Below are 27290 nucleotides of genomic sequence, written 5' to 3'. Positions count from 1 at the left end.
TGGGGGGAAGGTAGCTCAGCTTTATTTATGAAAATCACTGACAAAACAATAAAGAGCCAAAAGTAAAAAAGACATTTTTAGTTACAATATGAGCTGAGTTTTATATTTCTTTATGAATTCAATTTCAAAAAGAGAAATGTCTGAAATCAGCAATAGGCAGGTCCTTAATCCACTTTTAAATCTTTCCCCACCAGCATGGCGGTCACAGGGTGCATACTTGCTCTGTGCTCCTGGTAGGTACGGATGGCTTGATCACGGGACTCATCAAAGGCAGCAAGGTCCCTGCAAAACAAGAAAAAAAAAAAGAAAGAAAGAAGAAAGATGGATAGTGATTTATTTTGGCAAATTTTATTACACTTGTGAAGTAAATGAAAAGTAAACTGATTAACATGACTATTTATGTCATGGTTATATATTTTTTGGAATTCCTATCAAATCCATAGTCAAAATAATTTCACTGAAATATTCAAGATACAACTTTTTCTCCTTTTCACAAGCATTCCTTTGTTATATGTCAAGCAACCTACCTTTCCACCTCATTGCAACATTTAGATCAAAAAGTTTGGCTTTATCTGCTCAATTCTTCTTGCACTTAACTTAAGACTCTTTTTTCTTGTCCATGCCTACCCACCAATTATCTTCTACTTGCTTTTAAAGATCTTTCTGTGTGTATAAGATTGTTTTCGATTTATTTCCTTTTCACCAGTGTCTAACCCTATTTGGCCCATATTAGGTAATCCATATGTAATGCTAATGAAATTATCCCAAATTTTAAATATTTAGAAGTGTTAATTCTTATTCCAAAATTATACCTATAATCTTTAACAAATGTAAAAATATGTATTATTTTTTAGATTGTATTGTGCAAAGTGTTTTAACAACAATAAGAACATTCATTTCAGATTTTTCTTCCCCATTCTTTATATGAATTCAAAGCATAGTTTGATTTGGTTCTTACTTGAATAAGGGTCGTGTAAACTTCATTCTTCCTTGTTCAGTCACCATTTTTAAAGCCAAAGGAATTGCTTCCTCCCATTTCGATTGAATGCAGAGCCGTAACCATCTGAAAGGAGGATTTTTAGGGGATATGGGATAGGAAACGAGGAGGAAGAGGCAGGATACGACAGGTACACCTGAAAATTACTTTTGTAATGATGAATAAGCCCATTATAGTTACACTGTGCACTATATTATGTCTTTATTTTGAGAATCTCATATAGACATATATACATTTTAACAATTGGAGAAGGAAGAGGAAGGAGTTTGTTCTTTTTAAAAAGATCATAGGTTTTAAAAGGTCTGGATTATGTAGGTGCTCATGTACCTTATATACGCAATTTCTGAAGGAATTAAACTTTGGTTTAAGCCTTACACTACAAATCTGAATTAAGAAAGATTAATCAATAAATGTTTTATAATAATTGAAAAAAAAAAAAAGAAAGATTAATCACATAACAGAATCAAAGATTTCTAACTATTAATATTCCCATTTCAGAGTCAATTTGGCTAGTTGTGAAAGAATGCCTATTTACCATTGAATCCTTAATTCTAGTATTTTTTAAAGGCAAGAGAAGCTTAGAACTAATTCTAACAAAGAGATTAATATTATCATCTTATCGATATTGAAACTATTCCTTAAAGAACACTATAATTATATAGAAGCAATACATTGGACAAGGATTTTTCAAGACTCATGTATGCCTCATACTCTGCTTTCCCTTTCTCCACCTTTTAAACTAGTTTTCCACTTTCTTCCACAGAGACAAGTTAAAATGATGTACCTGAATCGTATTTCAGAATTGTTAATGGCATTGAAGTTGTACACCTCTTGCATTCGCTTTATGTGCCCCAATGGAAGAGGTGCCTAAGAGCAAAATAAAAACGTATAATTTATCATTTCAACAGGATTCCTTGGAAGAAAGGAGCTGGAGAGAAATTCTTAGCCAGATTAAAATCCTAAATATTTTGTAATAGAAAAGTAAGTTAGATAAAAATAAAAGAAACGAATGCACACCAAAAAAAATTTGTGCAAATTTATTCTGGGTAAGGATGTGCTACTGGGAGCAAAAGGATAATTTAATTTGCCGGGTACATAGAGAATTAAATGAGAATTACTCTCCTCAGACTTTTTGGTATGTATAAATATTAACTTTCAGACACTTTCCAGAGTTTTTCAAGTTTTTCCTTATACCTTATCTATTTTAAATTTATTCCATTCTCCAGATTAAATCACAGTTCCTTGATTTTTTTCTCACTAATTACCCACCCCAGGTTTGTCTTTGTGTATTTTCTCTAAAATCCCTTTGAAATTATCAATATCCCTACAAAATAACAGTTTTTAAACTTTTATATTACAGACCCCTTTCAGAATCTGATGAATAATATAGACCCTTTCCTAGGGGAAAAAAAATATGTATTTACCATATAAACACAAACTTTTATATCCAATTTCATAAACCTCCTGCACCCATCTTAACCCATGCTAACAGGAAGAACAAGTTTGGGTGAAGAAAAGAAAGAAGAGCTCAGTTTGGACAAGTAGAGTCTGAGGTGCCTATGGAGTGCAGGCTGAGGTAGATGGTAACTCTCCTTTCCAGCCACGACCTCATCTTACGAAACTCTCACTCTACACTCACTAACCATCTTATCTCTCAGTGATGGCTAGACCTTTCCCAAACTATTTAGTTTCAACTAAACTGCACGTCCACCCTGGTAGGTCAGCTGGTTAAGGTCACCTCCTAGGCTCCCCTCCTTCCCTCAGTATTTACCATTCCTGTTCCTGAGTCATCCCATCACGTTTTCTTTCTTCCTGATCCTAAGCCACAGGGCAGTGCTACCGACATTTATGAAACTGTGATGACTTGATACACTAAATAGTGATCTTCTAAGGCCCCCGTTGCCTTAAAATCCCACTGCATTGATTCCACAGGAAATCCTGTGCAAAGTCTTCTCCATCCGTCTCAAGGTCCTTAGACCTAAGAGCTCCCTGTCATGCAGTAATACTCAGCCATTATCTCCTTCTCAAAATGCAGCATCTCCTTTCAGTTTCACATATTCTTTTAATTATTTGGGTTTGAAACCTTAAAATCGGCTTGGACTCTTTCCTGTTAACCCCCAAATCCAGTCATTCACAAACCCTATGCTTTCATTCCACGTAGTCTCCCTCTCATCTGTCCTGTTCTTTCCTTTCCCACCAGCCCCATCCCTCATATCCTGTACTCCTTTGAGTCTCCCAACTAACTCCTCTACCAGCGTGCCTCATATCAATCCAGCCTTCACACCACCCGCACAGTGGTTTTCATAACCACCATTTCCTCAAATGACTCTCTTGTTCAAAATATTACATCTGTTCCTATGGGCTAGAATAAAATCTAAAATTCTTAGCATTCAAGACTTACCACATCTGACCCTACCAGACTTTCTAGTGTTATCTTCATTCACTTCGTTTCCAGAGCTACGACTTACTCCTGCAACACGGGGCACGCTCCGGCACTTGCGGCTCCCTCCAACTTGAACTACCCCCTCCCTGCTGACACTGCTCTGCTCAAGTGAAGCTTCACTCCTCCAGAATCCTTCCTCAATCACACAAGTTGGGAGTCCTTCTTCACTAATTAAGTTTTTCTCAAGTGATATCTAAAACAGACCTCCTTTTATTGCTAAATTTTGCATGTGTGATCTTTCTTACTAGCTTTGTAAACTTTTTGAGGACATGGTGTATTTCTTTCTTATCTATTTTTATATTCAGCACAATACTAAACACAGTAGGCATTCAACAAATGTTAAGTAAATGAATGAATTTTATAAATGTTTTTTCCACTAGTTTCCATATTAATATTTTTTTCCAAGTCGGGTCCGATATAAACACTGTGCCTTTCTGCCCATTCTAATTTCTAATGTTCTGAGCTAGTACTTACTCTCTGAAGCATCTGTGCTAAAAATTCATTCAACTGATGAGAAGAGAGATCTTTCAGGTCTGCTGAGTTGAAGGAATTTAAATCATCTTCTTTGGCCTAAGATAAATGTTACCTGGTTATTTCCATTCATGTACAATTTAATAATATTTATTGGTTTATCTGACATAGAAGTAAAAATTAAGAAAAAGACAGAAATACAAGAATGCATAAAATTGTAAAACATAAGTTTAAGCCTCAGCTACTTTAATATTTCTGAGCTTGTGTCACTATAACTATGACTCCTAATATCTACATTAAGAAAAATCAGACTATTAATAGTAAGAGTGGAGGAAACTTTTGACATCCTTTATACCATCCACGTTAGTCTGTCTTTTATTACAGGGATCTCAGCTAAGAATTCAGAGGATACAGGGAAAATTCTTTTTCTTCCCCAAACAAGAATCATTCCTAAATTTTCCATTATTTCCTTAGACGTGAACAATAATACTGACAGAACAAAAGTGCCTCAATTCTTCCCTAACAGTTGGCATTAGTGGCCACCCAAGATCATTTTAGGTTTATCTGGTATGTGTAATGGCTATATTTGAAGTAGTAGCTTATAAAAGATTTATGAGGAAAAGAAAAAAGGGAAAATGCAAATCATTTTGCATACTTTTTTAAAGAGTTGAAGAGCAGCAAGAAAAATCAGAACCAATGCCATCAAAATCTACTTGTTTAAACTTTACACATTGGGATCTGGTATAGTATCACTTTGGACAAACTTGACTTACAATTAGCCTTTCCAAATACATGAATTCATGAGTAAAATACCCACAACCCTGGGCCCCACCCCCTTCATAGGTAGAGACATATAGATACAATCAAAAAAGGAGTCAAAAACCATACTACTCACAGTAATCCATCTTTGACTTAAGGCAATACAAGCATTTGTCAGAGTCATATCATAACTGCAAAGACAAAAAAGAAAGATTAAATTTTATAAAAATGCATATTCTTTTGCATAAATGAAAATTTGAAGTTACAGAACATACTTAAATTTCAAAGTTCTTTTAAAATAAAGATAAAGAACTCCAGAATGATGGAAATAGGAAATCTTCTACCTGACTTAAATGTTATAGGTGTCACCTAACTTGGAAACCCAAGTAGATACCAAATTAATGAAACATCTGATTATTCTTTGGAGAGAATGTTAAAACATCCCCGCAAAGACTGTATAAGCTTCACTAGTATATGCTGAAGTAGCTGGGACTCAGCTGAGCACATGTAGTGTGACAGGAGCAGATCTAGGCACTTGGGACAACAGATAAACAACATGGAGTCCTTGCTCTCAGAGATCTTACGTTCTGCTGTTCCAATTATCTAACCATCCAACAAATCGGTGAGCACTTATGTGACGGCACTGTTCTAGACGCAGGGGAAATACTGGTGTCACGCAAGACCCTTGGGTGACGGAAGTCATGTGATGATTTCGTTCCTCTTTGTTCAGACAAAAGTGGAAATAAACTTTGACCATTAAGCCAAGCAAGTTACAGTAAGTTTTGTTTGTTCTCACCTTAGAAAATAAATAACTCATGTTTTACAACAATGGAAAAGACCATGTATATGTGCAAAATTCTTGCAAAGCATTGTCGTCTTTGTCTGTACATCATGCTTGTTTTCGGTGAAACGTTTCTATTATTTTAGAGAACAGAGGGGTATCTGTCCTTAGGGCCTAAATGAAGTAAGTTTTGATTAGAAGTTGCTATTGAACCTACTTCAAGAGAGTGTGAGCTCTAGGGGAGATAATAAAGGGGTCAAAGCAGTGACCTTCTTTGAGTCAACTGCCAGTTTATCTTCATGAAGTCATCAGGCTGTGGACTGTAGGCAAACCCTTTGTTTGGCCTTAAGACCAAGTGGGATCAGAGGTCCTGGATTGCTCAGGCAGTAAATCACATTCATCTAGAACATTACTTAGCACTGATTTCAAAAGGAATGGTAGTACAGTGGCTGATCTGTTTCTTGGTGTCTTGAAACTTCCTGCTATTGTAAGGAAAGGAACTAGGTTGGGGTTAGTCCAGGGAGAGGAAGCAACTCTTATTTATGACAAGGTCCCAAACAATGGAATGAGCAAAACCAGATATGAGCCCTGCTTTCATGGTGCTTCGATGTAGTAAAGGAGAAAGATGTTAATAATCACACAAATAAATGTAAAATTACTACTGTGGCAACAGCTATGAAGAGGCAATACAGAGCACGGAGAAACCCTAAAGGGGAGACTTGACCTGGTTACAGAGGTCAAGGAATACATCCCCGAGGGAGCATGTCGAGAGCTGAGATTGGAATTAACTGGGTAAAGGGTAACTGTATATGGAAGGAACAGCATTCCTGGCTGGAACGTGCCGTTTGCATCCTCACATGACTCGTGGAAGACCAAGGTTCCAGGCCCCGATTGGGGAAGGTGTTTAGTTTAAAAGGCACTATATTGGAGGGTTTGAATCTCAAATCTAATTTCTTACTTGCTGTATAACCTTGGAGAAGACACTTTACCTAGCTAAGCCTCATTTGCCTCCTCTGGAAATGGGGATGATAACTTATGACACTGTTACAATGATTAACATAATACTTACGTTATTTTAGTTATTGCAAAGGTTTTCAAAGAAAGGGCAATATCTTACTCTTTATCTCTCACCATCCTTGTGTAGAAAGGAGGCATTCAATTATTACTTGCAACAAATTGAACTAATTTATATCTATAATATCATATTTTCCTTTTGACCTCAGGGTTAAGGTTCAAAAACACCTACGTAAGAACTCTACTCTTCTCACTAACTACTAACAGCTTAAGGAAGGCATAAAACCCTTTTAGATATTTTGAGGAGCTCTCGGATTTAGGAGAATGAGAAAGAAACCATTAACGGAGTAAGTACTGACTTGGGTTTAACTGGAGGCAGTCCAGGAGAGTAGAGCCAGGTATTCCAATCAACTTGATTGAGAATATCAACCTGTGAACAGTAAGAACACCCAGTGTGCTACAGAACAATCTTTTCTATTGGAAAAAAAAATCTAAAATGGACTTTTAGGTCCTCAAATCTATAATTTTGTCTATACTAACATGTCAAGATAATTTCAAAGTTATCTTTTTGAAAATAAATTTATATTAATCGTGTTCTGTTAAATAATTAAAATAGGAAAATTAACTACATACAAAAAATAAATTTCTAAAACACTATTACAGATCTCTCTGAAATAGGGAAATTCTACGCATTGCTTCATGTTGTTGAGATCACATTTTGAATAGGAAAAAATACAATGAAAGATGGAGTCTTAAATTCTAGACCAATGTTACTATTAAGTAATTCAAATCAGCCTAACAAACAGCTATTAAATAAAGATATACTGGGCATGAAAAAGAAGAAAGCTTTTAAAAGCCAACCTTATCTTTAAAGTAAGAATACAGGAAATCCTTCCAGTCATCAGTGGTTATGCTCTTGTAGGAAAATTTCTCAACATAAGCCTTTAAAAATCCTAGGAAAACCTCTAAGAGTTAAAAAAAAAAAAAAAAAGTATATTAATGGAATGGTAGTTACTTAACTTTTTTTTTTTTTCGGTGCTTGGTATTGTACTGTTAACCACAAAGGACATTCAGAGAAGAAGGAAACCAATAAGGGCTTTAGGAGTGAAGAATGTTTTACAAAGGAGGTAGGATTTAAGTTGGACTTGAATATATGTAATTTGGTGAAAGGGAGAAGATAAATCCTAAATCCTAATTACAGGTAAGGGATAATACAGAAGTGGAATAAAGCACAAGTTCTGAAACCAATGACCCTAGTACAACTAGGAGGAAGAAAAATAAGATCGGCCAGGCAGAATGGATCTAGATGAGGATGTGCCTTTGAAGTCTAACAAAGGAGAACACTTAAATGCCCAGCAATGGGGAAGGTGACATAACTCAGCACAATTATATAGTGAAATACACTGATGGCAAGAAAAAGTATAAGATAGATTTGTATGTTCTGATATGGAGGGATATATGTGAAATATTGAATTAAAAAAAATGTAGAATAAATATGTAGTGTGATCCATTTTCTGTAATTAAAATATATATATTTATTTGTCTCTTTGTTCACTTATACTTAGAAAAAGATCTGGACCCAAACACACCAAAGTGCTAACAGTGATTACCCTAAGGAGTGGAAGGGGGTTGAGGGACTCTCACTTGTTACTTTTATAAACTTCTACACCACACAAAATTTTTTCAATGAGTAGATATTATTTTCCTAATTTTTAAAATGCTGATGAGTGGTGTTTTTTTAAGTCAAACAGCACAATTTCGAACTCATCAATTATTCAAGGTTTTAAATAGAGCGTTAACATTAGAAAATGATACAGATTTCTTCAGTAGCTATAATTTTGAATGAATTGGAAGAACACAATGGAAACAACAGTTTAAAATTCTTCCTTATTCTTCATATTACCCTAAAAAAAAAAAATCAGAAAATGCAACAACTTGCCTGGTCCTCCAAGAAGCTGTTCAAGGTAAAAGAGTAAAGCAAAGCCTTTCTCATAAGGAACTGAAGAATATGCTACGTCAGGGTCCACATTCGTCAGATCAACCACAAGTTTGGTGAAAGGATGGGTATCTCCAAAAGTCTTTATCTGCAAGACACAAAATCAGATGAATGTTCTGATTTCATTTGCGAATAAGCTAAGAAGGAAGTATTACTTCATTCAGTGGCATGACTGTAGGGAAGTCTAGAACTTACACAAACTTAGAGACTGAAAATTGTAGGATATGTTAACATAAATTTCTGGAACTCTATTAATGTAATATCTTATGATATTTCTTGCCCAATAATAGGCTTTAGTCTTATAAAAGACTAGAAAAATATTTCAATACCTGCTCAGCAAATTCAGCTTTCAGGAGAGAGCACTTCAAAATGACATAAATATACCAAATAAAATTCAAACACAGTAATTGACTATTTTAATTGCAAAGATCTAATGGATCCGACTGGTCGCGAACACATTTAGGGTTAGGGTTCAATAGAATATTGTACCAGCATCTGCTTGATTTTCCACACCTGTAAAAATGATTTTTTTTGTTGCTACTTAGGAAAGATGCTTTTCAAACCTAAATTTTTGAACACCTATACAACTTTGGATGACTGATTTTAAAGGTATGACTCATTTACCGAATTCTGTAGTTCTCCCCATCCTCCCAGAGCATGAAAATGCCTGAACTTTTCACCAAATAATCGTCCACAAATGTGACGTTCCAAGTATACAGTATGTCCCTCATTTAACCTGAAAAAAACAACAACAACAAAAAACAGTGACATAGTTAAGAGGGAAAGGCATTTTAATCAACAAGATATTTTGGTTTTGGCTTTTCTTAAAGAAAAGACCCAATTGTAAAGTGTAACCAGTACAGTCTAAGCAGACTGCATAGATGGCTTCCCTACATTTAATTCAGAATAATGGGAAGTCTGGCCCAGCAGATGGCAGCAGGGAAAATTAAGCCATGCTTCTGATTTTACACATCCATGTCCTAAATTGTGACTCTATCAGGGAGTAAATAACAAGCATACTCTACCTAACACTGTGGCAAGTGTTACAGCATTAAAAAAAAAAAATCCCTTTGTATCAAAGAGATGATATCAAAGAAAAAATATACACACGAAACAATTCAGAGCGGTAGGAAGCAGCGAATGAAATTAATCAATAACAAGAACCAATTAAAAAAAAATCATACCAAAAATGATCCCAAGTTTTGTTGGTCACTAGATTTCCTGTCCAACTATGAGATATTTCATGTGCAATAACCTAAAGGAAAAAGTGGAAGTGATTAGTAGTCAAGTTGATTACCTTACTCTAAAATAACTCATTATATAAGCATTCTAATTCTTTCAATTTCACATTGTACTTTTTTTAGTATTAACTGAGATATTCAGGGAGTTACTCATCCATCAAAATAATCATAAGTTAGTCAAAGACAAAAAAATTTTGCATATTTAAAAAATTGGAAACAAAAAATCATGTAGAAAATATTAAATGAATACATCACGCCATTAAAACATATTTCGTGAAGATAGGAAGAGATCAAACCATAAAATGTTCTTAAATCTGATGAATCTAATTGTTAATGTAATCATTAATGTCTTGCAATAAAAATCCTCTGGTTATCTTTTAAAACCGTATCTTCAGCATAATACAATGGATTTTTTTTACATCAGTTGACTTAATACTTCTTGAAGGTAAGACCAGGATAATAAATTTTTAACTTACATTGGAGAGTGATTTGTCACCTGCCTAAAAAAGAAAAAAAATACCTTAGTATTTCAGTTCTCAAACTACAGACTGTCTCTCAAAAGACCACCTATAACAAGATAGAGTATTCTGGCATTAATGGTTCACTGTATTTCTACATGGCACTCCAAAGAGTTCAAAAGAGACATGTATTAAGAAAATAAAACAAAAAAATGCAGGACTGAAAAACAGCATAATTCTTTCTCTTCCTCATCCTAGAGAATTTTTTCCAATACCAGGCGGGCCCATATACTTGTCTCTAACTTCCCGGAAACATTTCTCCTTCTTCCATTTTTTATATCTGATCTTATTTACCCTTATTTACCTTCTTTCTATCGATTACCCACAGTTTATAGTGTCTCCTATGATGTATTTTATCTTACTTATTTAGTTGCTAATCCATTATTCTCTTGGTTCTAGGAAGGATTTGAAGTAGCTTATAAAAGCATATAAAATATACCTATAAACTGTTGCTTAATCCTCTGCTCTACGTGGTAAACTGAGGTGGGTTTTTTGTTTGTTTTGTTTTTTACCGGTACCTATATGCCAAGTGTAAATGGTGTAGTTTCTTTGTCTGGATACATAATTCATCAATGGATGGGTGTTACACAGCCCCTCCACCCCTAATATCCCCAAACACCTTGTACATAACATTCTTTTCTCCCAAATGGCCAAATTGTTTTCTTTGTAAAAGGAGAGGATGATAATAATCACAATAAGCAATAAAATTAGAAACAAGGGTTCTAGCAATACAAGATTTTAAAAAATATTATTAGGAGTCTAAGGTTCTTCATATCTGGGTTTACGTTTGAGGAGAACTCAATTTCAAATGAAGACATATTAGCACTTACCAGCAGAGTAGGAGTTACAAAGGTGAGGCAAGGGTTTTCCATGCCACCATAAGGGAAGGATGGTGGCAGGACCAGAAGGTCATACTGCCCCCATACATATGGGCCTCCCAGATCTTCTGCAATTTTCAGCATAGATTCAGTCTGGAAAACGAATGCATATATATTTGTATGTCTTCATCATTATAACAAACTTCTTTAAAGTATATATTGTTTTCTATGAAGGTTAGTGATGCTTATGTTAAAAGGATACAAAAAATGTAGCAAATGCAAATTCACATAAAACAACATATATTTGATTCTTTTACCACATCACTTAACACCATCGCATTTCATAATCAAAATCGTAAAACAACTGTCTACCACAGTTATTAAAATGGATGAGTATATGACCAACCTCAGAAAATTCGTAAGCTGACTTTTCCACCTGCTCTTTCTCAGACCAGACCAATGTTCTTGGGCCAATTTGCCTGCAAAATTAAAAAGTCTAATAAGAAAGAAATTCAAGGCAAATTATTCACCTGGTTCTAGGAAAGATTTAAAGTACTGTACAAAATCCTTACAATAGGAGTGTGATTTACCATGTGCTTACGGGGCAGGAGGAAGGTTAAAAGGCCTCTCTGAGACACAAACACACTGTTGCATATGCAGCAATAGATACGCAGCTCCGTACAGAGGCCCAGCCTGGGCTAAATAAAAACTGAGACATAAAGTGCCTCCAAAGGTTAACTTACTGGCTTCTGGTTAAGACCTTTGGGCATCTAGTTTCCTCCCTCAATCTCATAACTGTAGAAACCTAGTCGCGGTTCAGTAAGAGATTATTCCAGAACAGGGTCGATGTAAACTTTGTTATACACTTAAAGGCTGAACACTCTTATATAAAAGAGCAAAAAGAAAAGGAAGAAGGCCCTGTCACGTGTTACAACATGGATGAACCTTGAGGACATTATGCTAAGTGAAATAAGCCTGTTATAAAAGGACAAATACTCTATGATTCTACTTACGAGATAGCTAAAGTAGTCAAATTCATATAAACAGAAACTAGAATGGTGGTTATCAAGGGGCAGGAGGAGGTAGAAATGGGGAGTTGTTGTTTAAAGGGTATAGAGTTTTGGTTTCACAAATGAAAAAGTTCTGAAGATTTATTTCACAACAATGTCAATATACGTAATGCTACTGAACTGTATGCTTAAAAATGGTTAAGATGTTAAAGTTGATGTCTTTTTTAAACCACAATTAAAAAGGGAGGAAACAAATAGACCTACATATCACTTAGAGCCTGAACTCAAAAATATTTTTTCATTCAAATTTCATTAAAAAAATTTTATGCAACACAAAATCCCACGTCTTGCCTTGGTATCCTGCCCCAGAGAGGCCATGGACTCTAAGGCAGTGCTTCTCAACCTTTAATGTGCGTGAAAATAACCTCAGGAGTTTGTTAAAACACAAGTTTTGTTTTAGCTGGCCTGGGATAGGGTCTAAGAAATTACATTTCTAAGCAACACCCAGGTGATGACAAAATTACTGGTCTGTAGACCACACTGAGTAGTGGCGGCAACTAGTCTTATCCAACATAAATTTAATGAGAACCACAAACGTGAGCTGCATATGTAATTTCAAATTGTCTCTTGGCCACATTGAAAAAGCAAAATGAAACAGATGAAATTAATTTTAATAATATATTTTGTTTAACCCAATATGTCCAAATATTATCATTTCAACCATGTAATCAACATTAAAAATTACTAGTGAAATATTTTACATTTGTTTGTTCATACTAAGTCTTTAGAAATCCAGTGTGTATTTTACACTTAACAGCACATCTAAAGCCTTACGTGGTTAGAGGCTGCCACACTAGCTAGCGCAGAGCTGTGCTTCATGTGTTCAGATGACCTCGGTTTGTTTGGGTCCTGGCGCTGACATTTCCTAGCCATGTGACTCTTACTATGAGCCAGTTACTAAAACTCACTGAGCATCAGTTTCTTCACTGGTAAAATAGGAAAAAGTAATCATATCTACTTCATAGAATTACAAGGATTCAATGGGATAATGCCTCAGAGCTGGTACATGATAAAACCTTTTAGTTGTCAGCTGTGGTGACAATTATCATTTAGTGAGTCCCTCCATAGGCCAGGAACTTTACATATGTTAGGTCTGTTAATCCTCACAAAAACCCTTTGAAGTAAATATTATTTCTAGTTTTCAGGTGAAAAAAGAAACTTAAAAAAGGTGAGTTGCCCGAGGATGTGGTTAGTAATTGTTGGGGCTGGAATCGGAATCTGTTTGCCTGACTTCTCTCTCACATCCATATTTCTGTCAATTTAAAGAATATGATTACTATAGGAACCTTAATGTTCAGTTGTTTAGAAATAAGAACAAACAAAGAACTTAAGAAGGAAGGGCACTCTATTGGTAAAATTTTAATAAAATCTTATATTTCTCTAATATTTACAGGCTTCCAAGAGCTTTAATATATTTTATCTCATTTACTTCACATAACCACCCTAGGAGAGGCAAGAAAGGGAGATATCATTTCAAGGATGGAATGGAGGTGATGAGAAGTGACTTGTTCAAGCTTACATTAGAATCCAGGTCACTAACTAAAGGTAAGAACGTGGTCATTCTATAATACTTGGAAAAATCTAGCAGTCAGTGACTGGGAAAGATTTTTTTAAATTTAAAATTAATTTGTTACTTACATTTCATAATTAGGTTTGAATTTTTCTAGAGCTGTCAACTTGATATCTTGAGAAATACACAAATGATCTACCAATTAATCCAGACAGAGGTTCAAGACGCCTGAAGATTGATCTTTTCATCAACCTCAAAATTTGTCCAAAAAGCTCACCTGCTTTCTAAAGCTCCAACAACTAAAGCAATCAAGTAGCAAGGGATTGGGACCTAAAGGGGGCAAACAAAACACATCACATGCTCAAATTAGTGTTTGAAAATGTTACAGAGTAATTCAGTGTGTATTTAAAAGTAAGTGAATTCCCTCTAAAATCTCCAGATAGTGTATGAATTACTTTCCTTTTGTACTTCGCAAATAGTTCTCATTTTTAAGGGCTAACATAGTTCAAAATTGTGATGTAAAACATTTCAAAACATCTATTTCCCTTTTATTTCATTAGGAAGGAAAGCTTCTGAAATATGAAAAACATGATTGCACATAATATTACAAGGTACATTTTCAGCATTTCTCAAAAATTAGCTTATAATAAGGCAACTGTGCTTTTCTCTTAGGTTTTTTGTTTTTTCCTCTTGACTTAAAAAAACGTTTTTTTAATTCCTTTCTTAAACCAGTCCTGGTATATTTGAAAAACATAAAATAAACCAGCAATAAGAGGATGCTGAAGGTTTGGGAGCTTGGAATCTCAAGCTAGGGTGGAAGCAAAATTGTCCACCATGGCTCAATTACATGTTATATATTAGGGAAGTTGATTTAGAAAGCATACATAAACACACACACACACACACACACACACACACACACACACACACACACATTCATTAAAGGTCAAAGATACAAGTCAAATTATTAGGTTGGTACAAAAGTAATTGCAGTTTTTTGCAATTATTTTTAACCTTTTAAACTGCAATTACTTTTGTACCAACCTAACACCAGCTACATAGAAATTTTAACTTAAAGGGCTGTAACAGAGTGCTGTTTTGGCCTAAGACAGCTCTTCCATTTGTAAACACTAAACAACCACACCACATTCTGGTCCCAGGGCAGGCGACAGTGTAACTTAGAGGGACAGGAAACCTGCTACTAACTGGGATGAGGAAAAATGGGATCTGGCGCACTCCCTACGATGTCTATCCAGTGACCTCTTTCTTCAATACAACACTGTAGGTAGGAGAAAATATTTTAAAAGCACAAAAGAAAAAGAAACAACGAGAGCAATACAGAAGCTGCTTTCTAAATTCTGAAATATTTCAAAAGCAATTTTGCTTTCTGGATGGATAAAATTATTTGTAGTTCACTGCCAATGAAAATGAAAATCTAGACCCTAAGATCTTACTTTTTGGCTGAATCTGTATATTTTCCTGCTCGGATCTTCGGGGTCAGGTGCTTCTCCATCACGAATGGCACTCATAAGTGCCACCAGTTCTTTAGGGACAGACACCTAATGGAGAAGATGAGTCATTTCCAGTTATAACCAAAAGGTTCTATGTATCTTGAACTACTTATGTAAAAAAACCCTTTTCTCCCCTTCGTGACTATCTGTATCATAGACTGTGAACCCAATAAGATCATATGTGTCAGTTTTGTAAATAGAATTAACAATATGTAAAACTGACTTCTTTAGAAACAAATGTGAAATATCTACCTATCCATTCATCCATCCATATTAAGAGCATTTGGTAGAAATCAGGTTAAAATCCCAGCTCTGCTACTTATTAACTGCATGCATGCACTTGGGCAAATAACCTCTCTGAGCCTCAGTTTCTCTACCAAACAAGAGTAATACTTCATAGGGTTGCTGCAAAGAATAAATAATATAAACGAAGATCTGCTTAGCACCATGCCTGGCAATAGTAGCCACCAACCCCCATACCCCTCTAGACCCCAAAACAGATTCAAAAGGATGTCATACTCACTCTAGGACAGAGAATATAGTTTTGAACAATTTTATATTTAAAACATAAACTTGGGAGTTAAAAATAGAAGCACTTTTTAAGGGGCATGATTGTGAGACACTAAAACTTATTGCCAAGAACCGTGAAATAATTTTCACTGGAAATCACTTTGGATCTTTTCCATAAGGAAAAATCCTTATGACAATCTGTGTGGTCACTTAAATGTGTACCGTTGCTCCATGATTCTGCAAGTTTTGTTTCTAATAAATGCCAGAATCAAGGACTATCCTCTGAATATTAGTGCTCTAGCAAGCATCCATTCTAGTAAGTGCCACTTTCATGTTTTTCTTGCATGGCCCAGTAACTCAAAGCTATTACTGTGGCAGGCACAGAATCAGGAGCTCCAGAACCAAGCGCTATAGCAACGCCAGATCCTAGCGCTAATAGTGTTCAGGAAACAATTTGGTTCTGCTTCCTCCCCTCATTTACCCAGTGATATGTTATACAGGTGAGACGCCTGAGGTTGTGAGGTCCTAAGACTCGCCCAAGGTCATGCAGTTCCTGAGTAGTGGAGAAGAGCCCAGAAACTGAGATTCTTTGCCTCCAAGTGGAGTTTTCTACAGTACCACACTAGGTATAGTCAGGCTGTGGGGTGATCTGGGAATCAAGAAGGCCCCATAAATACAGGTTGGTCCTCAATTCTATTTACGTGGTCTACGGAGGTCTGGTGTCTGGGATAGTATTTATTATAGCCCACCTTTTCCTAGTAGTAACTATGACAAGAAAAAGCTGGAAATGTATACAGACAAGTCTACACTATATGCTCATTAGGATACCTAAACAGATGTTTATAAGGCTATAGAGTGCATTATAGAACTTTTAACCCTGCAAATGCCAACTTCTAAAAGTGAAAAACAAATTGTTCCCAAATTCTTGTTTTTAGGTCCAGAATTCTACATTCCTTTTAAAATCAGAATGGTACTCATTTCCCTTTTTTATACTTATATTCAAGGCTGCCTTTAAAACAGAAATTCAAAACGAGGCCCACAGTTTCTTTATTCCGTATTTCAGGCAGAATGTAATTACATGAAATATCTCCATCTATCAAAATTTAATTATTAGCTCTGCTTATCATTTATACCACATTTATGTATAGGGATCATTTAATGCTGCAAATAATGTGTGGTATTTACCTCTGCACTGTAGGTTAATTTCACAGACGGAGTGTCCTGGCAAGGCAGAATTGCTCTACAGTGGATAGCCTGGGAAGGGGGAGAAAGAAAAAGAAACAGCTATTCCCATTCTTAGAAATCAAGTCACTAAGAAATCATTAAAATTGCAGCACTGTTTTTAGACACATTCTTTTTAAAAATAAAAATACATCTCACATTTCTTTGGATCTTTTAAAGTAGCAAAAATCGATCTATAGATTTAAAAAATCTGATTTTCCATTTTAATGCGCGGTTAACACTCCCATTTCAGTTGAAGGATGAAGCGGTGTTAAGCAGTGTTTCCTGCTCTGCGCTTTGAGTAATAGTAGTGCCCAGTGAGAAGCTGTTTGGAACCCTGAGAACAAAGGGCTGTTTGGTGGAATACGTTTGGGAACCATCGCATCCAACATCCCTGTCCAGGAACACTAGCCTCCTAGAGGCTCTGAAAAGACCTACTGTAAAGAAACTGGCCTGATTTCTCACACTTATTTGAACAGGAAACCCATTTTTCTCTGGTTAGTTATTAACCTCTAATGGGATACCAGTGTTCCAAGGAACACAGTTTGGGAAATGTTGCTAGAGTCTTGATGTTTCGATCTTGCAGCAAACTTTGAAAGTACAAAAATAGGAAGAAAAGGAAGGAGAAAGAACAGTCCGTCTCAACACCGTGTAGACAAATTCATTCATATAATATGTAAAGTGCTTTGCTTCCACGTCAATCTGTCATAAACATTGGTTCCATTGAGAAGAATGGCCAGAGCACCCCTATGATTTTATGTCTTGGACTGTTTACAAACAAGCTTGTATCTACTGCCGGTGAACAAAGGAACCCTAGCCTCACTGAGACAGTCCACTGAGCCTAAAGGAATACTGATACTAACATCTCTATCTGAAGTTGTTATAAGTCCAGATAGACTTCACACAACCACAAACTTCCTTCAAACCCGCAAACGCCAGGCTTTTTAAACTTTTACTTAAGATCTAGTAGATTCTCCAAAGATATGAGATCCTAAATGACCTCTAGATAGATTAGGTAGAACTGGAAGAACCACCTGGTCTCTGGTTAGGTGACGCAGGAGTATCAAGGGGGTTTTATATGTATTTCACTGGATAAGAGCAAACTCAGGCAAACATGCACAGAGAAAAACTGTAAGCAAACTCATCAAACAAAATCATGTCTACATTCTTCCTATCAATTGTATTAATATCTGAATCTAACTGAAATCTCTTTCCTCTATTTCAAAAACTGGTGCCAATAAGAAATGGAATAATATATTCAAAATTCACATTCTTGTGGCTCACGAGTCTTGCATTTCTTGTCAACTTTAGTTTATGGACATTATTTAAGAAATACTGAGAATCAGATATTACTAATAGAGAGTACACAATTTGTACATTTTTACCTAGATCATATTATCTCTTCCAGATTATTAAACTAAAGATTTCTTAGATTAAAAAGATACTTCAACTGGTAATAGAAAGTAAACATGCCTAATTCATGCGCCAACATTGCTTCCTTTTTTACAGACGTACATTCAAATTTGAACCCCCAATAATATCTGTCACACAGAAATATTAAGCGGATTACAATATGCAAAGTACCTAGTATAATGCTTGGAGATAAAGTAAATGTTTAATGAAATGAGTTCCTTTAATTGTGAACTATTTACTAACAGAATTAGGTTTCTTTTTTTTCAGAAGAGAGTTTGATCCTTATCTTTGTGACAGGTTATCTCTAATTATGTGGTTTAGTCTTAGTTTTTAAACAGAAAGAGTTTAAATCATATTGTTTTTAAAGGTACATTTCATATATTTACCTAATATATGCATTTGTAAATGTGTAAGAAAAATCTAGAAAGGCTATACACCGAACTCAGTGGTGGTTACCTCTGGGCAATGGTGTCTGGAGAGAATTAGAACATCTGATCTTTCACTTTCCAGTTCTTTATTATTAGCAATTTTTGTAATGAGTACATATTTTGTTTTATTATGTTTTCCTTTCATTTTATGACCACTTATTGAATGCCCAATCTATGTCAAGTTCTGTGGTAGGTGCTGGAGCTATAAATAGAAATATGACTTTTATAGTCCAATTTAGGTAGACATGTTTTCAAATTAAAGGAAGTTTCTTTTTTTAAAGTAATATGTGAATGTGTTAATAGTGAGAGATATAAATAAAAATATATGTTGTTTTTACAATATAAGACAAATTAAAATGCTATCTTAGCTAAGACCCATGTATCCATAAGACCGCTGTTCCCTTTACTTCATTCAGCTTCATGAGCTGGGAATAATAAATCATTCCGAATCCGTTTTTACCTGGCACTGACTAAAGAGATATGGATGTTCCTTCCCAGAAGTTTGTTCGGGTGTGAGCCACTGAAGAGCAGAAGATTTTGGAGATGTCTCAAAAGAAATTTCTATGACGACTTCTTGATTTCTATATAAAACAAATAAATGTATTAGTAGAGTATAATTCAACCTAACTAAAATTTGAAGTCATAATACATATACTGAATAATATAAATAATATTTTACGAGGCCTTGTTACTGACTGAGAGTAAGCTCTAGGAATAGCTAGCATTCTAAGTAGGTAAGTTTGCCTCTCACGTTCCTACCTGAATGCCAGCCGAGGTGTCCTTTTCACTCTACCAGGCTAAGTCCTTACAAAGCCCTAACAGGAACCAGTCAGTATTAGCTGAATACCCCACTGTGTGTCATATGCATGTTTTACTTTGTGATACCATGTCATTTTTTATGATAGTGGGAAAGTGGAAGAAATAATTTTGGGCCTTCGATAAACACAGTAAATGGGTGCCAGAGCAATGGAGAGCAGAGCTGGTCTGCAAACTGTTACTGGATAAGGTGAGTCAAGAAATTGAGAATAAGCTTTTAGAAACTTATAGAGTAATTTTTATGTTTGTGGGACCTAGTGATAAAAAAAAATGCGTATTTAGTCTCTTCTTCCTAGTATTTCATTTGCATTGCGTTTTACAAAAGTATCAGTTTGTGATGAATTGGAAATAACAAAAACTGGTCTTTCGCCGGGATAATTTGAGCAGCACTGATAAAGAGGAAATAGCAAAAGCTCTGGAGACCAGCAGCTGTGCTTGTGCCTGAATCCTGACTCTACCACTTATTGGTGCTGTGAACTTGGGCAAATTATTTCACCTCCTTTTGCCGTAGTTTCTTCATCTGTAGAAAGGGGTTAATGATATCTACCTCAGAAATGATGTGGGTGTTTCATTTCTTTGTCATAAGTGGGATGAGAATGTATGAGAACACTGGCCACTGAAAGATCGGGGTAGATAGTCCTCGTTCTAGGCCAATGGTTTTTCTACCCTTTTGCCTTCCCCAATATATCGAGGAATGGGATATGCTCCCAATATGTCAATTCTGGCTATTATTTTCTTGAATAAGTTGCTTCATTTCTCTGAGGTTCCCTTTCCTCACGTGTAAAATGCAGACCATACCCCATACAGTTACTGTAAGGATTAGGTAATTAGTTTGCATCTAAAGCTGTCATCTCAAGATTGCTACACAGAAATGGTTCTATGTTGTCATTATTATTATTCCATTAATAAAATGGAATTTTATTAATGGCTGGCTTCTGGGGTAAAGATGAAAAAAGTGCAGTTTGTAAAAGCTTCCCAGGTGATCCTGAAATGCCTCAAGATGGCATGCTCCCACCATCACATTTTACTAGATATTATATAGTAAAATGATGAGTAGAGAAGTAACAGTTATCAAAAGTCCTATTCTTGAGTATTTTATACAATGAATTTCTTTAGTATTGTAAGAACATGTTAGGTTGGTGCAAAAGTCATTGCGGTTTAAAAAGTTAAAAATAACTGCAAAAACCGCAATGACTTTTGCACCAACCTAAAACAATTTTTTCTATAAACTTCATTCAATCTGAATAGCATATCTGTAGGAGTAGTGTACCAATGACTACATACACACAAACTAAAATTAGGAAAGGAAAAAATGTCTAAATTAATTAAAAATATATTTCCCCCATTATTCAGCTATAAAAGAGAAAGATGATAACATTCATACTTGCTCAGAGCAATAGGAAGAGAGATTTCCATTGGAGATCCTTTGTAACTTTGTCTTTCCCCAAGAGTGTATTTGACTTCTTGTCCATTGATGACCACTTTTTCTATTGTAAGGTCCTTTGTATCCAAAATCTAGAATTAAATTAATATTTTTAATTGATAAGAAAACTAACATTAGATATAGGTTAACTACAATGGTTAGAGGAGAATTAGTTGCTTAGGGAGAATAAGCTACAGAGTGAAATTACAGGAATTAAAGGAGTCAAACATTAGCATAGGTGCCATCTCTTGGGACTACGCTTCCTGAAAATTTTTGGGTTCTAAGATTTGCATATATGTTGTTAAGTAATTCTGGGATAGTCACATAAATTGTGTGCTTTAAGTAAAAGTCAAATCTAAATTAAAATGCTTTTGCTTCTGTCTCCTAAAACTTCTGTGCTATGAAAAAATTCATCTATAACTTAACTTTCTTTCATCACAACTCCTCAGTATGTCTTACCATATGTTTCTTCCTAGAATTCATATAGTCCAACTCCTAGGTACTTTCCTATATTCAAAAATTAAAACAAATTGGTACTTGTTAGCCAAATAAACAGACTGTAATCACTGCTGTTGTGTATCTAGAAAAAGCCCAACTTGGTATGGCAACTCTGACCAAAGAATCCTATGGAGGAGTGGGAGAGCATATCTACTTGGGATGGCCGATTAAGGACAAGTGCTTTGGCAGGAAGGGAGTGGCAGCAAATATGAGTATTTTCAATCCCAAAAACCCTCTGACTGAGCCCTAGACACCATACACTTTCATTATCTCTGAACTAATTTCCCATTCTAGAATCTTCAACCTACCTTTGCCATAAGACTGCCTAAGCAAGCCTCCCATATTAGTTTTAAAACTTCACTTGATCCTTCTGCTCACTCTGATAACTATTCATTTTTCTCTTTCCTTTCTTAAACTCCAAGGGCAATCGATGGCTGCTATGTCCACTTCCTCATCAATCTCTCCTTTCCCGCTCTTCATCTGGCTTCTCGCTCCTCTGTTAGTGAAAGCGTAGTCCTTTTGATTGACAGGTCTTTTCTGTTCAATAAATTTGACCTCTGTCCACTCATAGCCTTTATGGACCACAGCATCTGTTTGAAGTCCTTCCCTTGGCTTGATTTTATCCATGTATAGCTCTCCTACATGTCTAATGCTTTTTCTTCCCTCTCCTTTCTAACTCCTAAAGATGGATATGTCCCAATGTTCCAGCCCCTTGGTCCTTAGATTTTCTTAGCATAGTCTTCACTTTCTACCTCTCACTCATATCCATATTGTCACCTAATACCACTGTGCTGACGACTATCAGTCTATTTCTATAGTTGCATCCCTTTCCCAGGATTTCAGCTGGATCTAATTACCTACTTGACATTTCCATGGGAAAGATTGCCTCATATTCAACAGGCTTCTAAAAATTCTAAAAATGAAGCCACCATTATGTCCCCTAAATCAGCTCTCTCCCCAGATTTCTCCATTTGGTTAAGGGTACTCAAGGTTTGAAACATTCAAGTAATCCACAGTTAATCCCACTTTCTGATCCCACACAGCCAATTAACAAGTTTTTCTTTCACACTGTCCTCATCCTTTACTTTCTTTCTTTCTACCACCACCGTAGGTCAGGCCCTGCCTTAGATCTGCCTACCATCTGATCTCCCTACCTGTAACATCTTTTCCTTGAAATCTGGCCTGGAACAACATGGGGAGTTAGAAGGCCGAGAAACATGGGGAGTCAGAACGCCGTTGCCTCTCTTTTATACTCGCTGTGAGTAATAAGTTCAGGAAAAGTCACAGGGTAATCATTAATTTGATTCTCACCGCTCTAGAATCAACACTATTTGGTTGAGAAGAAATTTCCATCCTGGTTTAATTTTTTTTTTAAGAGCAGCCAGATTTGTCATGAGTACCATCTCTTTGCCTCCTAATGGACAATTATTTCTTTCAGGTTGCTCTTTTTTGGGGGTATCTCGACTGTTGCCCTTACTCTAGCTTAGTAGAACTGATTTATCTTGCGTATTCACAATACATGGTTTTATTAGGTTTATTTTATTAAGAGAGTTACTCCTTTGTCCCTTCATATTCTAGAATCTATTTCTGAATATCTGATTTGTTTTAAAAACTTGATTTGAATATCTGTGTATATAACGACTCATGTTTATACTGCTCTTATAACCATACGGATGAATTAATTGGGTCATTTCCCAGTGGAACACATTCTATTTTCTGTATGGCCTAAACTTTTCAAATCTGTTCAGAATCGGAAGAGTCAGGTTATTATTATGACTATTTTTCTCATATCTTCTCTATTAGTTATAGTAGTTGGCCCAGTTCTCTCCTACAGTACTTATTCTGCTGTGTTAAAATTTGTTTTCTCCACTAGACTAAGAGTTCTTATAAAACAGAGAATGTTACTAGGTTTGCAATCCCAGGGCTTAGTACAGTGCCTGAAAAATAGTAGGTGTCAATACATGAACTCCTGGACCAAGAGAAAATAGAAAATGCAATGTTTAAGCTGTATATCTCAAGTCCTAAGCCTCAGCTATCATTCCCAAATTAAGAATTCCCCTTCAAGTTTCACTGATAAATGTTATTAAACAATGATCAAAAATAGTAACAAGAAAAGCAAAAGAAACTGGATAGCTGACAAGTTGGAATTCGTATTTTTCAACAAATACTTATTAAGCACCAACTATGTGTAAGGCTAAGATACCCGTATGTAGTTGCAAGAAATGGTCCTACTAATGGTAGGAAGTTACTAAGGATATAATTCACCTGAAGCAGCTGGCCAGTTGCCATGGACTATATAACTGCTGCCCATTTTGCACAGGGGAGTTTGCTGGGAAGCTCCATGTAAATCCTGGGGCCCACTTCTGGTTTTGTGTCTAGGGCTTTCCACCATGTATATTGCTTCTCCTATCCTGATTCTTTCTTGCTACAAATTCTTTCATTATTTTTTAATCTTATCCTAATTGCACATGTTGTTTTAAGCAGTCTCAAATTCTTTCTGCAACAAAGCAGAGTTTAAACAAAAAAGTGTTATGCCTCATTATTAAGTCTCTATATACATTTTTCTAGTTGCTATTTGCAGGGTGCTGTAATGAAAAAAAAACATAAGGTTATGAGTCATAACCAAAACTGAAACCAAAAAAACACCTTGATTTGATTCCCAGCTCAGCCATTTACTTAGTGAAGACTGGGGGTGCAGTCAGAAAGATGTGTTCAACTCCTGACTTCTGCCACTTATGATCCTGGCCAAGCTATTAAAACCTCCTTTGAGTCACCAACTGAAAGAACACCTAAAAAGTTGAAAATTTCAATAAAAGAAACAAATACTTGAAAGTTATCACAAATGAGTACTAAACTTCAGTGCAAATAACAAAACACTGTAAAAGGATTTTTAGAGAAGCTGGGAATTAGTATTAGAGTTCCTTCAGCCTTCACCAGGATCATGGACAAGAATGGGAGAAGGAAAGAACACCCAGCACTGGCACTGGGTGCTCTCAATGGGTGGTGGTGAGGTATGATGCCATCTCATCTTAAGACACACTTAGTAGTATTATCAGTGCAACCCATATTAAGCTTAGGCACTGCTTTCTAACTGAATTCATCAAACTTTTGCATGTTCTCTACATGGCAGGTGCTATATACTAAGAACCTGAGCTACACAGAGACATGAAACACCATCCCTCCCTTCAAGAGTCCTTCAAGTGGTGGAAACAAGCTAACTTTAAATAAAATCACTCTTGGTCTCAGATTATTGTTACAAATGAGCAAACAATTATAAGAGATGTCACTGTACTACAACTAGCCTTCCTTATATAAAACCTAACATTATTATAACTCCAGGCTCTATTTACTAGACAGACATGCCAACCAGAAATCATAATTTAAATATCTTTTCTCTAGATTTTGGGACTGCAAAAACAATTTCCAGGTTTTTAGATTGGGACACTGAAGGGACATTCTTTTCAAATTTAAGCCACCTGACTCTTGCTTACTCATGGAGCAGAGGTAAATCTTAAAAGGTAACATGATATTCAAGAAGATCAAAGTACAACCTACAAGGAAATAGTTACCTTCTTGCTTATCATACTTACATTTATTTTCTTCCTTTTGGTGACTACATAGCAATGCATAGAGGAGTCAATCTATTTTTCAAATCAGAATTAGTCTAGCAAAATGTTAAAGAAAAAAGAGTAATGTGCTATATTTGTTCATATTAATGAACTCAAAATACAGGCCTATTACACAAGTAAGGAAAGGCATGAAAACTACAAATTCTCATTTAAACTTTAGTAGATATCACCACATTACTTTATGCAAAATACACTGTAGCTGGTCTTTTCTTGTCTCTCTTATTTCTAAAATGCATACCTGTGAAATTTTTCAGGTGAAAGGTACAATCCAAACACTATCCGGCAATTTGAGTAAGAACACTGTAAACAAGTTTTGTTATACAGATAAAAAAATTTAATCAAACTCCAGAGCTTGTAGAAGTACATCTTTTCTAAGAAGCACAGTAATTACTTACTCCTTGGAACCAACTACTAATACATTTGTATTGCGACATCCCTAGAAAGCTTGAATGGCACACCCGTCCTTAAATTATTCGAAGAGAAGCGTGATAAGAAAGAATCAAAGGTAGGAAGGACCATGACCCTGGAGAAAAAGAGCTGCATCTAGAGTTAGTGGAGGCTGGTAGCACCGAAGCAGGGCGGAAAGGAGAGTCTGGGAATCCTAAAGGGTTTGAGAACAACTGGCGGGGAGACTGAGGGAAGAGGGCAATCGGTCGTATCCTGCAAGACTTTCCGGTTGAAATAAAGGTGCCTGGGAGAGAAGAGGGGGTGGGATCAGGGATCTGCAGGATATGGGCCCAAGGCTTGGAGGAGAATGTGGACTGAAGAAGGTGTGCTGGGAACTGGACGAACTCTGGGGCCTACGGAGGGAGTTCAGGGCTCCAGGACGAGGAAATGGGGAGGCCACTGGGGGGATTATCTCTGGGAACTAAAATTGTGGGGGTGGAGGGGATTCGTTGGAAAATGAAATCTGAGAGTTGGGTGAGGAGCGCAGCGTGGATGTGGCACCAGGATGTGCCCAGGGAACTTGGGGGGAAGGAGGGAGACACTTAAGTACACGTAGCGGGTGGGGGGAAGGATGCAGACACGTAAGTAAGGTAGGGAGGGGGCGCAATAGGGTGAGTGGGGCTGGAGAGGACGCGGAGAAAGGAGAGGGGGCTAAGGAGGAGGTGCAGAATAAAGGTTGAGGCTGCAGAGGAGCACCGAGGGATGCAGGAGCAGACCGGGACGTGGGGCTGGGAAGGGGCGGCAGCAGGGTGAGGGGCGAGAGGCTGGTGGCTGGGGAAGAGGCGGGCACTGGGCGCACGTCCCACCGTACCAGGCTCCGCAGATTGTCCTCCTGAGACTGGACCGTGAGCGCGGCGGTCCCGGTCAGCGCCCGGCGAGTAAAGTCAACGCTGCAGCGCAGGTGCAGATGCTTGGTCCGGCAGACCGAAGCCGGAGAGGCCAAGGAGCACGTATCCACTATCTCTGGCATGGCTCCCGGGAGTCCTGCAGTACGCCGATCAGGACACCAACATTCAGCTGCCAGCCTGCTCGACTGAAAAGTGAGAGGTGGAAGGAGGCAGATAAAGAACAGGAGGAGGGATTCGCGGCGCCCGCCGGGAAAGGAAGTTTCTTAAGGTGAGAGGGGAGTGGGGAATGGCGAGGATGGAACTACAGATTCCGTAGTGCAGCGCGACAGGGAGTGAGCTTTGCACCTTGGGAGTGCGTGTGGCGGGGTGGAGGGTGGAGGACCGAGATTGCTCCTGAGCTGGAGGAGTGGGAAGAGGGGAGTGAGAGCGACGGAAATAAGTGGAGTGGGGAGATGAAACCGAACGTTTTCATTTTAGTTCCATTTAATTTCTGTAGAAATAGTAATGGCAATAGAAAAATGTCAGCTCCTTTACAATTATATATAGCAGACTGGGCAGGGTGAAAAAGGATAAGTGGTTATACAGAGAGCCTGCGTTCGTGCAGTTCCTCGTTAGTATAGTGGTGAGTATCCCCGCCTGTCACGCGGGAGACCGGGGTTCGATTCCCCGACGGGGAGGCACGGAGGCTTTTTCTTGCTAAACGTGAAAATGAAAATATTCGACAAATGTTGTAAAAGCTAATGTGAAGGAATCTTACCTGTAAGATTTACATTTTAAAATGTGTTTTATTGCTAGTTTGTCATGTTGGCCAACCCAGTAAAAAAGCTCAGTTCTGTCGGTTCAGCAAGAATTTTTGTTTTTGTTTTTTAGAGCTTATTATGCATGTTTCCAAACTTTGGAGGTCTAAATGAAATAAGCCAACATTCCC

At 36.8% G+C, this 27290-nt stretch overlaps 1 protein-coding gene and 1 non-coding gene across 3 annotated transcripts; one reads left to right on the top strand and one right to left on the bottom strand.

The window, feature by feature from the left end:
- Nucleotides 1-26586, bottom strand: LTA4H (leukotriene A4 hydrolase). 2 transcript variants are annotated; one of them, XM_019732151.3, is made up of 19 exons: nucleotides 26326-26586; nucleotides 20902-21032; nucleotides 19162-19282; nucleotides 16825-16893; nucleotides 15073-15177; nucleotides 13896-13948; nucleotides 11445-11517; nucleotides 11051-11191; nucleotides 10179-10202; nucleotides 9646-9716; nucleotides 9086-9197; nucleotides 8405-8549; nucleotides 7327-7430; nucleotides 6825-6895; nucleotides 4807-4861; nucleotides 3915-4010; nucleotides 1782-1864; nucleotides 959-1063; nucleotides 1-282 (listed from the first exon to the last, which is right to left on the bottom strand). In XM_019732151.3, exons 1-19 carry the CDS (start codon nucleotides 26482-26484, stop codon nucleotides 165-167), a joined length of 1836 nt encoding a protein of 611 aa, XP_019587710.3. In that variant the 5' UTR covers nucleotides 26485-26586; the 3' UTR covers nucleotides 1-164. The 2 variants fall into 2 exon arrangements, with proteins under 2 accessions (XP_019587710.3, XP_019587711.3); XM_019732152.3 differs by lacking the exon at nucleotides 1782-1864 and having other exon boundaries at nucleotides 26326-26585.
- Nucleotides 26587-26967: 381 nt separating this feature from the next.
- On the top strand, nucleotides 26968-27039 carry TRNAD-GUC (transfer RNA aspartic acid (anticodon GUC)). The gene has a single exon. It is a non-coding gene; the product is annotated as a tRNA-Asp (tRNA).
- The last annotated feature ends 251 nt before the right edge of the window (nucleotides 27040-27290 follow it).

Source organism: Rhinolophus sinicus, chromosome 1 (genome assembly GCF_057876585.1).
Source record: "Rhinolophus sinicus isolate RSI-liver-muscle chromosome 1, RSI-T2T, whole genome shotgun sequence".
In the NCBI taxonomy this organism is placed as follows: Eukaryota; Metazoa; Chordata; class Mammalia; order Chiroptera; family Rhinolophidae; genus Rhinolophus; species Rhinolophus sinicus.
This window is presented reverse-complemented; position numbering and strand designations above follow the sequence as displayed.

Coding starts and splice junctions, on each gene's coding strand:
- LTA4H (XM_019732151.3), bottom strand. CDS start 26,484: ATGCCAGAGATAGTGGATACGTGCTCCTTGGCCTCTCCGGCTTCGGTC. Junction 9,198..9,645: donor AAAACTTGGGATCATTTTTG/GTATGATTTTTT, acceptor TGTTTTTTTCAG/GTTAAATGAGGGACATACTG. Junction 6,896..7,326: donor ATTCTTACTTTAAAGATAAG/GTTGGCTTTTAA, acceptor TACTGTTCACAG/GTTGATATTCTCAATCAAGT.